Source organism: Tamandua tetradactyla, chromosome 1 (genome assembly GCF_023851605.1).
Source record: "Tamandua tetradactyla isolate mTamTet1 chromosome 1, mTamTet1.pri, whole genome shotgun sequence".
Taxonomy (NCBI): domain Eukaryota; kingdom Metazoa; phylum Chordata; class Mammalia; order Pilosa; family Myrmecophagidae; genus Tamandua; species Tamandua tetradactyla.
In genome coordinates, this window is record NC_135327.1 from 18592129 (window position 1) to 18608497 (window position 16369).

The 16369-nt window shown below is 47.6% G+C and overlaps 2 protein-coding genes across 2 annotated transcripts; both read right to left on the reverse strand.

The window, feature by feature from the left end:
* Positions 1-118: 118 nt before the first annotated feature.
* LOC143642437 (uncharacterized) lies at positions 119-6557 on the reverse strand. Its single transcript, XM_077110814.1, has 2 exons — positions 2982-6557; positions 119-2679 (listed from the first exon to the last, which is right to left on the reverse strand). The coding sequence occupies exons 1-2, from the start codon at positions 3976-3978 to the stop codon at positions 2054-2056; spliced, it is 1623 nt and encodes a 540-aa protein (XP_076966929.1). The 5' UTR covers positions 3979-6557; the 3' UTR covers positions 119-2053.
* Positions 6558-9822: 3265 nt separating this feature from the next.
* Positions 9823-14622, reverse strand: ASIP (agouti signaling protein). The gene is made up of 3 exons (XM_077110967.1): positions 14463-14622; positions 12365-12429; positions 9823-9999 (listed from the first exon to the last, which is right to left on the reverse strand). Exons 1-3 carry the CDS (start codon positions 14620-14622, stop codon positions 9823-9825), a joined length of 402 nt encoding a protein of 133 aa, XP_076967082.1.
* Between the last annotated feature and the right edge of the window lie 1747 nt (positions 14623-16369).

Here is a 16369-nt window from a genome sequence, read left to right on the forward strand (position 1 = left end):
CACAATTAAAGGCCCAACGAGAGCAAATAATAGCGTCGAGCAAATAATAGCGTCGTTAACCAGGGGGACTTAGTAAACCAAGATTTAAACCATCCCTGTTGCGCCTCTTTTTTTTTTTTTTTTTTTTTTGGTCTTTCACGAAGGCGCTCTCTGAGTTTTGTCATGGACTTTTTAACAATACCAGAGTGATCCACATAGAAACAACACTGTTCTTTTAAAGCTGCACATAGTTTCCCCTCTTTAAGGAAAAGTAAGCCAAGTTCCCGCTTATTCTGCAGAATTACTTCTGAAAGGGAGGTTAGAGAGTTCTGAAGGGCTGAGACAGATTTTTCTATTTTTTTTAAGTTTTGATTTATCGCGGCTTGTAATTGACTGGTTTGTTGATTGCTACGTACAATGGCAGCAGTCCCTTTGCCTATACCGGCAGCGACAGTTACCCCCAGAGTGGTAAGATTACAAGGGGGTACCAGGAACGAAGGCTCCCCTGCTCCCTCCCAAGTTTTTATAGTCTTCCCATTTTCCCATCTGGATATTGTCCATTTCCAAGGCTTATGTGGGTTGGAATTGGGTTCCCGTGGGGGAAGAAGGAGAAGGAGTAGTAACCCTACGAACCCGCAGCTTGAGAGGATTGTCAGTCCTTTCCAGTTTTCATTGGGACTCAGAGGGCGAAGGCGCAAGTTTGAGATGAGACGCATGGATCCAGGATGCGATGCCATCGACCTTGACTGCGGTGGGGGTGGTCAAGAGTACCTGATACGGTCCTTTCCAGCGAGGTTTAAGAGTCTGTACCTGGTGGCAGCGGACGTAGATGAAGTCTCCCACCTGATATTGATGCAGAGTTCTGTTGTCTCCTGGCTGGTAGGAGGTGGAGAGCTGCCGCCACAGGAACCGCTGGGCTTTTTCTAAGGCTCGCAGCCTGTCAAGCAAGGGGGTATGAAGGGAACTATTAATCTCTAGAATGGAAGACATGTCCTTGACTGGAGTTGGCGCTCCATATAAGATTTTATAAGGGGTTAGATTACACAAGAGAGCAGAGGGGGTATTTCTGGCTCTGAACAGGGCATAAGGCAGGAGCATGGTCCAATTTTCAAGCCAGTCTCTAAAGCTAATTTGGTTAGGGTCTCTTTAATTGTCCTGTTCATTTTTTTACCTGTCCTGAACTTTGGGGTCTGTATGCGCAATGCAATTTCCAATCAATCCCCAATATCCTGGCCACACCCTGACTTACCTGGGCTACAAATGCGGGTTCGTTATCTGACCCTATTACCTTTGGTAGACCGAACCGGGGAAAATTTTCTTCTATAATCTTCTTGACTACAACCTGGGCTGTTTTTCTCTTAGTTGGGTAGGCTTCAACCCATCCTGAAAAGGTGTCTATAAAAACTAGTAAGTATTTAAGTCCATATTTTGCAGGTTTAATTTCAGTAAAGTCGACTTCCCAGAACTGCGTAGGTCGAGTTCCTCTTAGTCTTTTTCCGTTAGGAGCTTTGGTGGGGTAGGCGTTCACAATTTGACACACCTGACATTTTCTAGCTACGCGATCTGCCAGCTTTTTCCTTTTTGAGGCTGCCAGAGGGTACAATTCCCTCTGGTCTTGCAGGAGCTGCTGTAGTTTCCCTGTCCCCAGGTGAGTGAGCTGGTGGACCTGCTGTATGTAAGCTAGGGCTTCCGATTCTCCTAGGGGTGCAACTTCAGATAGTGTTTCAGGGGGTTGCTGGTTTTCTTTGGTTACTAGGACCAAGTTTATAAGGTCCCTTAATGCTGCCGCTTTTGCTTCTTCATCTGCTTGCTTATTACCCAGGGTTATTGGGTCAGAACCTCTTTGTGTTTGATTTTTTTTACCAGCTGAGGTTAATAGCCCTCTTTGTTGGTAAATTGCCCCATGTACGTGGGCAGTAGCAAAGGCAGAACGGCTATCTGTATAGATAGTTGCTCGCTTTTCTTTTGCTAATTTTAGAGCTTTTGTGAGGGCAATTAGTTCAGCCTTTTGGGCAGATGTTCCCTCCGGGAGGCTAGATGATCAAATAACTTTTGTCCCACTGACTACCACCGCTCACGCTCGTCTCTTACCGTGTTGGAGAAAGCTGCTTCCATCCGAAAACCAGGTTACCTCCGAGTTAGGCAATGATTGGTCTTTTAAGTCTCTGCGGATTCCGGTCTCTTCAGCTAATATCTCTTGGCAAGTGTGCTGCACAGGTCCTGCGGTCTCGTCCGGGAGCAGGGTAGCGGGGTTTAAAGCTGACGGGGCCCCAAAAGTCACCCTGTCCTTGTCTAGGAGGATGCTCTGATAGTGGGTAATTCTGGCATTTGACATCCATCTATCTGGAGGCTGGTGGATTATGCTTTCCAGGGCGTGAGGGGCTATTATGGTCAGCTTCTGTCCTAGAGTGAGTTTGTCTGCGTCTTTTGCCAGGAGGGCAGCTGCCGCGATGGCCTTGAGACAGCGTGGCCATCCGCTGGCAACTGAATTTAATCGCTTGGACAGATAGGCCACCGGTCTTTTCCAGGGGCCTAAAGCCTGTGTTAGGACCCGTCTAGCCACGCCTTTCCTTTCTTCTATGTAGAGCGTGAAAGGTTTATTCACGTCTGGGAGGGTTAAAGCTGGAGCTGACAGGAGCGCTTTCTTAATGCTGTCGAAGGCTTCCTGCTGTGCTATTCCCCACTGGAAATCAGCGCTCCCTTTGAGCAAGGGGTATAATGGGGCAGCAAGGGGTATAATGGGGCAGCAAGGGCTGCAAACTCTGGGATTCACAACCGGCAGAATCCCGCTGTCCCTAAGAACTCTCGTAGCTGCTTTCGGGTCGTGGGCGGGGGTATTTGTGTTACAGTTTTCCTTCTAGCCTCGGTGAGCCATCGCTTTCCATTCTTAAGAGTATATCCCAGGAAGATTATTTCCCTTTTACAGATATGGGCCTTTTTGGCCAAGGCTCGGTACCCCAGTGCGGCTAGCTTATTTAACAATTTTCGGGTTTCATACTCACAGTCCTCCTTAGTGTCTGCTGCCAACAGTAAGTCATCCACATATTGTAGCAAGGTGACTCTGGGATGCTGAATTCTGAAGGAGCTTAAGTCTTTATGAAGAGCTTCATCAAAAATGGTGGGGGAGTTTTTGAACCCCTGGGGCAAGCGTGTCCAAGTCAGTTGGTTCGAGGATCCCGTCTCTGGATCGATCCACTTGAAAGCGAATAAGGGTTGGCTGTCCTTATGCAAGGGCAGGCAGAAGAAAGCATCTTTTAGATTAAGCACAGTATACCAAGTCTTTTCAGGAAGGAGAGTGCTGAGCAGGTTATAGGGATTTGGCACCGTAGGATGTATATCCTGCACTCTGCTATTTATTTCCTGTAAATCTTGCACCGGTCTATAGTCTCTAGTCTCTGGCTTTTTGACCGGCAATAAGGGAGTGTTCCAGGCTGATTGACAGGGCTTAAGTACACCCAAGCCAAGGAATTTCTCTATATGGGGCTTGATTCCTTCCCGGGCTTCCTTGCTTAAGTAGTATTGCTTTACCCGAATTGGAGAGGCGGTGGGCTTTAGGGTCACTACTACTGGGGGCTGATTGACTGCCAACCCTAACCCGGCAACTTCTGCCCAGGAATTAGGGAATTCTTCAAGCCAGGCCTGAGGAATAAAACTGCGGAGCTGTTCTGGTTTTATATACAGCTGATATTCTTCTTCGACTGGCAAGGTGAGGGCAGTTATTACAGGTTGGCTTACTAGCGGGTTTAAAAATTTCACCTTTGGCCCCTTAGGATTGAAGGTGATTCTCGCCCTTAGTTTAGTTAACAAGTCTCTTCCCATAAGCGGGGCAGGGCACTCAGGGATAACTAGGAAGGAGTGTTGAAGCTTCCCCTTCCCCAGGTCCATGGTTCTTTTGGTAGTCCAGGTGCAGTAGCGACTGCCATTTGCTCCCCGCACCAAGGACTTTTTTGTAGAGAGCGGGCCTATAGGTTCTTGGAGGGCCGATATTACTGCTCCCATGTCGACTCCAAAATTAATTGGTACCCCTTCCACATTAAATTTTACCCTGAGCTCGGGGAGGGGTGCCAAGCCCTGACTCCCCTAGTCTTCACTTTCTAGAGCCAACGTGGCCGGCTGTTGCCAATTTGGGGGCCTAGTACCCCTCCGTTTTTTTTGGACAGTTTTTGGCCCAGTGCCCAGTTTCTTTGCAGTAGGCGCATTGGTCTGGATTAAGAGGGGTATGATAACGCCGGCCCGAGGGATTTTCTCCAGCTCGTCCTCTACCTTCAGTGTTTCTTTCAACTACTGTGGCCAGGATCTTTGATAATTTTTTTTCGTTCTCCTTTTCTCTGTTACCAACTCTTTTTCCTCTCTCTTATAAAACATTTTTTCAGCTTCTTTGATTACATCTCGCAAGGCTAGGTCCTGCAACCCGTCTAAGCGCTGCAGCTTGCGTCTAATGTCTGGAGCTGATTGGCCGATAAAGGCCATGGCCACTGAGGCTCTTTGATCCTCTGATTGAGGGTTAAAGGGAGTATACCTACGGTATGCTTCCATTAGTTTTTCTAAAAAGACTGAGGGCGATTCGTCCGCTCCCTGAATAACCCCTCTTACCTTGGCCAAATTGGTGGGCGGCGTGCGGCTGCTCGGAGACCCGCTACTAGAGTCTGGCGATAGATGGACAGATGCTCCCTACCTTCAGGGGTGTTCGGGTCCCACTTAGGGTGGCGCAGCGGGAACCGATCATCGATGACATGCTGGAGTTGGGTGGGTCTCCCGTCTTGTCCAGGAACTTGCTTCCTGGCTTCCGGTAGGATTCGGTCTCGCTCCTCTGTGGTGAAGAGAGTCCCCAGGAGTTGTTGACAATCATCTCAAGTGGGCTGGTGAGAGAACATAAGGGACTCCACCAATCCAGTCAGCCTAGTGGGAGCCTCGGAAAAAGGAGGGTTATTATTTTTTCAGTTATATAAGTCAGAGGAGGAAAAGGGCCAGTATTGTAGAGCGGGCATTTCTCCTCCATGTCCATCATCCACTGGAGGCTCGTACGGTCTGAGGGGGAGAGTGACCGCCACATCAGATGGGCTTAGTGCTCGTCTGCTTTGTGTACTATGTGCCGGTCCTGGTTCATCTGGGATTGTCTCTTGGTGAACCTGTGAAGAGGAAATGGAAGAGAGCGGGGAGAGAGAACTAGAGGAGGGAGAAGGTGAGCTGAGAGAAGGGGGGTCCTGTACCGGAGCTGAAGGGTAGGGAGGAGGGGAAGAAGGACCTGCTTCGAAGAGGAGTAGATCCGATTGGGATTCCGGTAGGACTGCAGGAGGCAAAGAAGGATAGAGTTTCGGAGCTTGAGAAGGACCCGGCTCCTTGATTGGAAGTACAGAGGGAGAGTCATGTTGACCAAGAGGAGTAAGAAACGGCTTTATCCACGGAGGTGGGTTTTCACACAGGTCCTGCCACACCATGATGTAGGGCTGCTGGTCCGGGTGGCCATACGGGTCAGGGCGGAAGATGACTGACTTGACGGCCTGAATCAAGGGTAGATGAAAAGCTCCTTCACAAGGCCATTCCACGTTAAAAGAGGGCCACCCGGCCGAGCAGAACGTCTGCCATTTGCCTTTTTTTTTAATATATATATAATAAGAGATAGATTCTGACCTCTTTTCCTGACCTCAGACCAGTGTCTTAAGGTCAGAGAAAGTGGAGTCGACATTCTCTGACCCATCTTCGGTAAAACAAAAACAATTCCCAACACACAAATACAGACAGACACACACAGAACCGGCACACCACGTTTACACAGTTTCAGAGACACAGCTCAGACTGGCCTGATGACTGTGATCAAGTTTCCCCCATCAGAAGGGAAACAGAATCAGAGTCGGCCCTGTAGGAAGCCTCCAGGCGTCCCCGGAGGTCCCCCAATCCCGAGGCGTCCCTCGGGAGAGTGACCTGCAACCCCGGACACGTCTGTCGGTTGCGGTCGGGGAGTGCTCACGCGACTCTCCGACAGTCACTGCCAGTCTGACAGACTAAGCGATCGCACTTCAGACAAAAAGGCCTCACTTACCCCGAGAGAAAGAGCTGTTGGAGCCTCCCCTTACGAAGAGCCGATCTTGGTGGAACCTCCAAATGTAAGAATTTGAGAATCCGAGAGTTTTGCCACGCAAAGGAGGACTCCAAGAGACGTTCTCTCATGCAACATGCAAGGGGTTTATTTTCCACACATGTGTAGGGCTCCCTGAACACGCAGGAACAGAGAGCCCCGAACTTAAGTTTGCAAAAGCTTTTTAAAGGGTAAGATGAGGGGGGTGGGGGTTGAGCATGGGTCACAGGTGCTGTTTTGCAAAAAAGCAGATAAGAACAGTTTTACAATAAGCATTTCTTAACAGTTTTACAACAAGTAACCTTGGCGCCAGGATTGTTTATCTTCAGCCTGATGGGGCCCATAATTCTTTTCTTTATAATTCTTAACTCACACCAAATGCATAGCCGTGAATATAAAATGACACAAATGCTTTTGCTGGATATTTCAGAAGCTAAAATATATGTAAATAGCTAAATTAAGCAGGAAAAATTAGCTACTGTTAAGCTTTGTAAAATTCCCTTTTACAATATGAGGGCAACTTCTTAATCTCTAATCCCTGATTTAAAATTGTTGTGTGTGTCATTATAAAATTATACTAATTTAAAACTGCTTCAACATGTAGTATATAATGAGGTTGCCCCTTAAAATTTCAACTGAGGAAAAAGTCTAAAAACCAGTGACTCAGATTATGTTGCAGAAGCTTTTTCTGGTAACAGCTCTTTGATTTTCCCTTGGAGAATCACCCCTCCAAATTACCAACAGACGTTTGTGGGAATGCCAACCAAGATGGACATTTCCTGGATATCAAGTCAGGTCATTCAAATTATTTGGGAATTTGAAATGTGAATTGCTTAATGCAGGAACTGAGGTGTTTGGAGCTGATTTAGTCCCACGGCCTCACCCTGTAGTGACTGTCCATTGGCTTCTGTGACCTCACTCTAGTGTCCCTCAGGGTCCTGTCCTTTTTCATGCCTCTTGTGTTACCATTCCTTTAATTCTGTGAGGTCTCCAGACCTCTAGTAGGACTTCTCTCCCACACACACACACACACACTTTTTTGTTCTCCCCCTTAGGCTAGCCAGAGTTGTTTCTTTTGCACACAAAGAAAAAACTCGGACTGAACAGGGCACAGGTTTAAGGCCATACCTACAGAAAGAAATGATCCTGAATCAATAGCCACAGTGGGAGGGAGGGAGACTTGCTGGCTTATTTCTTATTTCACGTATGGAAAAGTATATTGGTTGTGGTGTAAAAAGGTAGATCAAATTTTTCTAGGACAGTGTTCACTCCTTTGCCTGTATGGCAAAAAGAGAGAGAGACAGAGAATGAATAAAGGTGGTAGAGGTGTGTTTGTGGGGTTTCCAGTTTTTCATAATGCTGGAACTGCAACTTTGAGCCACAAATGTGAGTTTCGATTCTGGTCACCCAGGCAGAATTTTGCAGAGGCACAGAGCCATGCTCTAAGCATCCTGGGGTTTGGGGAGGAATTTCAGGATCTAAGAGAGTAGACAACAGATGATAACAATGGTTCTAGCCTCTGACAAGTCCCTCTGAACCATAAACTGTGTCAGGAAAGCCGTATTGGGCTTGTTCTCTGCAGCCTTCACAGCTTCCAGCACAATGCCTGGCACACAGTAGGTGCCTAGCACACATCTGCTGAATGAATGAATGAATGGGTTGGTCTTCCATGTGATTGTCCGGACCTAGCAACCAAGTAGCTTTGTCACTAATAGACTGAGTCATTGGTTTTGCACCCTTGGCCTCACTCCTAGGAGCCAAATAGTGCTTGTTTGCTGAACAATATCTGGAAAACACAGGAGTAGTGGCTGCAGTATGTTCCCACTATTCTCTTTACTGATGACATTTACTTGGCAGCAGCTGTGGTACAAAGAACAAAAGGTTCTTGCCCTGTGGGTCTGCAGCCTAAATGACAGAAAACAAAACAAGCAGCTGGAGGTTTTTCTCTTCCTCAGTCTTCATGCCCAGAGTGCACGTGTTTTTCTTGCGCCGAGGCACAGAGAATCGACAATATCTTGAATTTATAACCAGAATAGCAGGAATGATTATTTCTCATTTTATAGACAAGTAAATGGAAGCCCAGAAAGAAACTTGCCTAGTGGGGAGAACTGTGTTGACAGCCTAGCCATCTTCTCTTCTTGTACTCTGACTTGGTGGTTACAGCTCTCTCTGGGAAACTATCCAGTCTGGGGTCTGGTGCTTGCTTCATTGATTCCATACTGGCTGTTCCATACTACAGGGTCTAAGCTGGGAAAATGTGCTTGGAAAGGGGGAAGTTCAAAGGGATTTGAAAGAGGGAAGTTTGCCTAGTGAGCAAGTGGGTTAGCCCCACTGTCCTTACCCCAAGGAACAGATACATGGTGGTTACCAGGGCTGAGTGACTGCTTCCCATTTTTCGGTCTCATTGTCTCTCTCTAGAATCTCTTCTGGTACCACCTTTGTTTGCAGTTTCCTCCCTCTTGGCTGGACATTCCTCAGGGAAGAGCTGCTCGAGTGCACTGATAGGTGGCATCTTAGCTTTTCTCCCTACCAGCAGGGATGCCCCAGGCCAACTAATGGAAATAGATGAGGTGGTATGGAGCCCTTCCCCTGAAGCACTGGGTGTTTCCTTGTGACCTCCTAGCCTGACTGGCCCTTCTTCACACACTTCGCTCCTGGCTCTTTCCTCTCCCCTCCCAAAGCAGTATCTTAGGTGCTCCGCCTCCCAAATATGCTGCTGCCTCATAGCTTCTCACAGATTCAGAGCCTCCCTAATGATGGAATGTCAGGCAATAGTTTGGAACATTTTTGGTGACAGCTTCGTCATGATCAGGTACAAAGGCTGGTGCCCGCTCACCCAAGCCCAGGCCCCCCTCCTTACTAACTGACATAGCTGGGCTGGGGGAGGAAGCACTCCTGAATCCTTGCTTCCTATTTGAGGGCCCCAACTTTCGACTTGCAGAGCTTTTAAAAAAAGCCTGGGGACCAGCGACCAGTGTTCATTTAGCCTGGAGTGGGAGAAATTCCTCTCAGGCCTCAGCAGCCCTGAGAACCTCCGGGGGAGAAAGGAGTGGACAAAAGCGGCACCTTTGTTTGGGAGAGAACTGAGGCCCTAGGCTCCTCAGCCCAGACTTTTAAGGTTGTAGGAACCCAGGCAATGCCCCTTCTAACCTGCCACCTCAGTCTTCATGCCCATAGTGTAGACCCTCTGGAACTGACAGTTCAGTGAGATTGTATGGGGGCGGGAAGGGGGGCGCAGGAGGATTTCTTTTTTTTTTTTTTTTTTTTTACCGGGGGCGGGGCATCTTAGGAGGATAAAAGTGAAAGACTGAAAGGTTCCTTCACGGTTGCCTTCTGCCCGGCTGGTCTGCATTCTCTGGTTTTGGAGGCAACCTCGGGTGTTCCCAGACTTAAAAACAGGAGGTGGCAGTGACCCGGGTGGCTGAATGCGGAGAGGCGATTACCCCTGCGCGCAGCCACAGTCCGCGGGGCTTCACGCGGTGACGACGGCTCCGCGGAGGTAAAGGAAGCCTTTAAAGAAACAATCACACACCTTCGAGCAGCCTGCATGTATTTAGATTTTAGCCCAAGCGCTCCCCTTGAAGCCCCTCCTCTTCAAAGCTCCGCCCCAACCCCACCGGCACGCCCAAGCTCGGCTCTCGAAGCCACACCTACCCCCGCCGCGCCCCGCCCCTGGGAGCCCCGCCCCCGTGAGCCCCGCCTCCTGGAGGCCCCGCCCCTCCCCGCCGATCCACCTCTTTCCGCGGATGCGGAGAGGCCGGGCGTCCTCAGCATTCGCGGTTGAGCACGCGGCAGGAGCAGACGCTGCGGAATAGGCGGCACAGGCAGGAGGCGCACGGGTCGCAGCAGGCGGGTGCTGGCGGCTTGCAGCTGTAACGAGTGGCCACGCAGGGGGCTGGCCGTGGGGACCGGGGCTGCGCCACCTTCTTCGCCGAAGTCTGTATCTGCGGGGGAAACGCCGGGGCTGCCCGAGCCGACCACTTCGGGTTCCACCCGTCCCCGCCGCTGCCTGGGAGCCCCTTGGTCTGTGTGGAGACCCCGGGCCGGACACCCCCACCCGGCTGCCACCGCCCTCTCGACTCATGCCCACAGGGCACCCCAGCAGGTCCTTGCCGGCTCCCTCAAATCATGTCCCCCCCCACCTCCCCGCTTCCCTCCCCATCAAAACTTACCAGGCTCCGCCTTCTTTTTACCCCAGGAGTCCCCATTCAAGTCTACAGCCGTTAACTACTCTATCCGCAATTCCTGTCGGCTCTGCCTTCACAATAGATCCGGAGCCCACCTATTTCTCCAGTCCCACTACCCTAGGCCAGGCCACCACCTCCCGTCTGCAGCTCTGCCCCTATAGTCTGTTCTCTAACGGATCAAAGGGACCACTAGAAGACCTGTGATCACACCCACTCCTGCTCAAAGCCCTGCTTCCCCTGCCCCCTTAACCCCCGAACTCCAGCGGCTTCTCTTGGCCCTACGAAAGAAACAAACTACTTGGCTCCTGCCTATCTCTCCCAACTGTCTACGTTACCACACTGGCCCACTGGCCTTTCTGTGCACTGAACACAGCAAATGAGTTCCTGCTGCAGGGCCTTTGAACTTCCGACTCCCCTTTCTGGGGACGTTCTTTGCTCTGTTCAAAGCAGGTAGTCCCTAACCGTATGAGACCACTGAGAACTTAAAATCTGTCTGGTGCAACTGGGGAACTGAATTTTCAAATTTCAGTTTTAATTGAAAAACTTAGTCTGAAGCAGTGTAGAGTGTATATATATATATGTTTTCTGTTAAAGGCAACTTAATTGTTTGGATAGGACGAACTTATACTTTGTTGAAAATTTAGTGTCAGAATTGATGCTCTGTTAGAGTAAAATACCCACCAGAGTTCAAAGACTTAATACCAGAAAATGTAAACTATCTCATGAATACATTTGTATATTGATTCTGTGTTGAAGTGAAAATATTTTTGAGAAAAATATTAAATTACGTATGTGGTTCACATTGTATTTCGGTTGGACATGGCTGCTTTAGATTCTGAGTTTTACAGTCCGACGTGCTGCTTTCTTAGAGAGGCCCTTCCCTGACCTTCCTGTGCTCGCTGTCTCCTCACCATGCTTTAATCCCTTCACAGTGTTTATCATCACCTGAATTTATCTTATATATTTATTGGTTTAATTGCTCACCTGTTTTTCCCAGAAAGATGTAAATTCCACAAGAGTATGGATATATCCCTCTACTATATTCCCAGTACCTAGCATGTAAATATATACTTTCCAATCATCTGAGCTGCCTGTTCACTGCACAGCTAGAGCAACAGGCCCAGAGGGGAGCAGAGACTGTGACTTTTGTCAAGGGCTCACAGTTGCCAGGTCCTATCTCCCAATGTCTGGTTCAGTGCTTCTTGCTCTGGTTACAGATGATCTGGTAAACGGAGGCACACTAAGACAGAAACAATGTGTACATTTCAACAATGTCTTAATCCCAGTATTTATCAAATTATGGGACTATGTGCCATGAGGGTTTGATTTTAGGTAGTACGTAAATACTGAATGACCTGAGTGACACAATGAGAGAGCATTCTTTTTTCAATTTCTTTCTCTTTGAAAGGCTGAATTTGGTGCTAATACCTTGCTAATGCCTCTCCAACACTTGCCAATCTGCCTTTTAACACACAGAGAGAAAAGATTTCAGATTTAGAGCCTTCGGTAGGCAACATGGCCCAGCTAGAATTCACTAACACTGTTCTAGTTTAATTTTACTTAATTTTTGGACTACCTTCTATTTATAGCAGTAATACTAGTTTTCTGTTTATCATAGTGATACAATTTTTTAAAGTTTTAATTTTAAATAAAAATATTAAATAGGTGAAACTCAGATTTGGCAAAAGTAGTGAAATTGGTTCTGAAATGACTGAGGTTTGAGAAATATTGCATTAATCTAAAAGAATGAGGAATGGGGAAATTTCAGGCAGGAGGTTATTTAATATAGGAAGATATTTTTTAGCAGCTAAGCTATTTTGTTCAGTAAGCCTCAGTCCCATGGGCTTTCTTTGGAAGATCTGACTCAGGACTGTAGAACAAGAAGTCTGCTTTTTTGTTATTGTTGTTAAGATAGGCCTGGAAAATCTTTCATTTAATTGCCAGTGAAAGCTTGGGAGCCGCCTCCACCCCACCCCCTTTTTTTTCTCACGGGCAGGCACAGGGAATCAAACCTAGGTCTCCGGCTCAGCAGCTGAGAACTCTGCCACTGAGCCCCTGTTGCCCGCCCAGCCCTCCCCTTTTAAGGCCTATCTAACCCCCACAAAGAAAACTTCTAGCCTACCTTGGACGAGATCTTCTTCTTTTCAGCGTCTTTCCTGCTGATGTTTTTGGGTTTCTTGTTCAGCGCTTCAAAGAGAGACAGAAGGAGCAAAGTCTTATGTTTTTAGGAGACCTGAGGTGAGGCAAATGGGCAGCAGGGAGGGGGCTCTGGGAAATCCAAGGTGGTGAGGGGGTGGAGATGGCTGGTTGAATCACATCTTGGGACTCAGGACAGCAGGTTCTTGTCAGCCTGTCTGTTGACCGGGAGCCAGGGACTGACAGCAAAGTGGCACCTGAGAGAATGCAAATGGGCACAAGGCCCCTGTGACATCTATGGGGGGCCTGGTCTCTTGAGGTCATTGGTCCTGGGTCACTCACAGCCACCTCAGGAGCCCGTTCTCTAGACTCCAGGCTGGCAGGGGAAAGAGAATTATGATGCTCTGAAAATGGACTCAGTGTTAAGTGCATTGGTAGGCACGGAGTTGTTAAGGATTCTGCACGAGACAGAGAGTCAAAGCTTAACAGATTTATTGAGGAAGAGAAGGCAGGAAGAAGCAGAAAAGAGCTACCGACACAAAGGTCTGCGGAAGTTAGGGAAATGGCTCTGGCTCTTTGTTCTGGGAGTTGAATCTTAAAAAAGTGATACCAGGAGGGGAGGGTGCCCACTAGGTGGTGTGCTCTCCCTTGATTGGATGGGGGTTTGTTGGTTTAGGGTATGGTAGATTGCTGAGGTATTCTCCTTTGATGTGCAGGTGCGTGCATCAGGCAGGGTGAGACGCTGGCAGGGAAGGGTGCTAGCAGCAGTGCTGTCTGGAGGATACAATACCAGCTAGTATGGCAATTGGTGCATATCTGGGTCCTTGGACCTGCCCAGGACACTCAGGAGGGACTGACGGAGCTCTGCATTAAGAGTTCCTTTTGCTCTTAGAATTCTTCTGAAATCCAACATATGTGAATGGACCTGAGTTTCCTGTATTCCTACTTTCCCTTTCAAGTGCTTTGGAGGCAGGCAGACCTGATTAGAATCTGACATAACAACCTTAAGACTCAGTTTTCTCATCTGCGATCTTTGCAATTGAATATTATAAAGTGAAAAGACTGTCACACAAAGGTGGTCAATAAAGCTTGAATCCCCCCTTCTCTGATATGTTCAGAATATCCTCTTTTCCTAGTGAGAGGCAAGGCAGAAAGGAATATTAGTTTTGAGTTTAGGTTCTGGAGTTAAACACCTGAGTTTGAATTCCAGCTCTGCCACCTGATTGTGATTTTATGTATGTTAGTTATGTAAGTCTCTATTTCCTAAACCCTGTGAAATATGAATTAAAAATAGTACTCACCTCACAGGATTGTTTGAAGATTAAATGAAGAATGAATGGGATAAATAAGCACAGAGTATAGCACACAGTATGTATGTTATTACTATTATCAAGTGAAGTTAAACCAGAAGATCTCCAATGCCAGGGTCTAATGCCACTAATAATTTCCCTTGAGTAGTTATTACCAACCCTGGCATGAGAGGACTGGTTCATCCCTGATTTGGTTATATTCTGCAGTATTTCTTTATTTTTTAATGCTGAATGGTAGGGTCACAGTTCATTATTATTGCATCTGAGTATCCCGTTATTGTAGCACCATTCGTTGAATTTTTGTTTGTTGTTTGTTTTGCTTGTTTGTTTATTTTTTTGGGAAATGCATGGACTGGAAATGGAACTTGGGTCTCCCATATGGCAGGTGCGAATTCTACCACTGAACTACCTTCGTACCCCCCTCTGCAGTATTTCTTAAAATATATTACTGTTGATAGGGGTACTGTGATTCAATAAGTTTCAGAAATGCTAAGTTGCACCAAGTTCACGAAGTGCCTTAACTACAGACTTTCTCAGAGCCTTTTACTAAACTGAATATTAGATGGGTGGCTTGGTATGCAGGGCTTCCCCAAACCAAAAAGTCAAGGAATACTTGATTCCCTCAAGATTATTTCACAGAATGAGCAAGAGGAAGCCCTGACCCCTTGGCAGTGGGGCCTGGTATCAGAATGGGGAGTAGGCTTGACATCCTGCAGCCCCTTTTCCTTTCATGGGCCAAAGCCCAGGAGCTGGGCCCCAGATCAGCCTTCTTACCCACGACAGAGACATAAGGGAAATCCAGTAGGTTCATGGAGGAGTTGCTCCTCAGGCTTTCATCATCTTTGGGTTTCTCCTCGGGTGCCAGGTGGCTGTAGGTAGCAAGGAAGCACAGGCAGACCAACAGGATGGCCAGGAGCACGCGGGTGACATCCATTCTAGGAGGCCTGAGTGGAACAGGGAAGGCAGTCAGGTGGGTGGCTGAGGGTAGTGGCTGGAGGAGGTGCTCTCCTGCTTTCTTTGGGTTTCCTTGAGCTAGTCCTCTGACCCCGTTCAACAAGTGTCCATGGAGTTAGAGGACAAGAAAGGGAAGAAGAGAGGAAAGGAGAAATGAGAAGAGGAAAAGAGAAAGACAAGGAAGGGAGGAAGACTGAAGAAAAGAGAAAAGGAAGGCACTACACTGGTCACCGCTGTCCGAAGGGAAGATAGTGATTTTGGTTATTTAAAAGTCAGTGGCCCAGGAGACCCTAGACATGGACAGAAATGGTGAAAGGTCCTCTAATAGTGGCTTTAGAGGGACCTCAGAGTGGCAGGGGTTATCATGGTGTACACAACAAGGCTAATAGTAAGACAGTGAGAAAGATGGGAGATGGATGGATCCTTCAGACAATCCCAACAAGTCATCTTATACACTATATTCCCATGTCCAGAGGGAATGGATAGCAGGTATGGTTCGTGTTAGGAGGGTAAATAGACCTGCTAGCATGGGTTAACTGGATTTACTCATTTTTCTATCTATTTATCAACTGGATTTTGCTGGAAGCATATAGACCCTTGAATGGATTTCTTCCCTTGAATGCCTGGGTTTGGCTCCATCATGGTTCCCAGCTGTAAGTACATCTTCATCTTTTCTGAGTGCAAGACAACTACCCCTGACCTACCACGTCCATGTTCTCTCTGGTCTGGGAAAAAGACTGAAGCTGCTTGTCTAAGGTTCCCTGCCCCTACCCTAGCCATATGGCACTGCAGGAGAGAAAAGGAAAAAAGCAGTCTGTTGATGTTGGCCCTGCCCATCCCTGGGCTCCACTTACAGTGGTTTGGCCCATGTCTAGTCTGTTCCTCCCAGCCCTCAACTTGGGTGAGGACAAAATGTTCTGCATGTCAGCTGTATATTCTAGGAGGAGGGAACTCAAATAGCCAGTCCCTCACCCTCATTCAAAGCTTCCTGAAGTTGGGGGAGAGTCTTTCTTTTGAAGCCCATCCTCTGTTCCTCTCAGCTCTGAAGCCAGTTCTGATTTCTTCAGATCCTTTTGTCTTTTGGGCATTTGTCTGTCATTGACTGGCCACCAGTTTTCTTTCTCAAAGCCTGGTAGTGAGCCATTGAAATGAGCAATGGGCTGGGAGCTGGGAAACAGGACCTCTGGATTCTTTCCTTGGTTCAATCATCAGTAAAATGCATGACTTTGGGAAAATCCATTCTTTTTTCCTGAGCTCCAATCTCCTTCTTGATAAAATGAGGAGGAGGGCCTGGATCAGGTTTGCATACATTCAGCAGGGAAACTCTTTCTTCAAATAAACCCTGACTTGAAGAATGCCAATATGTAAAACAGAAAGTGGCAATACAGAGATTTCTCAGGCAGTTCCCATCTTGGCTGTGTAGGGGGAGGAACCTAAAGCATCTCCTCAAGCCCTGTGATATTACTGATAATAATTCTTCCTCTTAAACTCATCATGTGCTTTAAGTTATTGCTTAACACTTATGAGGAGCTTTTCTTCAGCATGATGGATAGAAAGAATCCAGAAAGGGATGTCAAATCACTGTGCTGCACCTGCCATTTAAGTGACTTGTGACCCTGAGCCCATCCAGGCCTTAGCTTTCTCATTTGTAAAATGAGGGAAAAGGGCTCCATGACTAAGTACTGAATATGAGGCAAGAGTAGAAACTCGATAAGGATTTGTTTAAT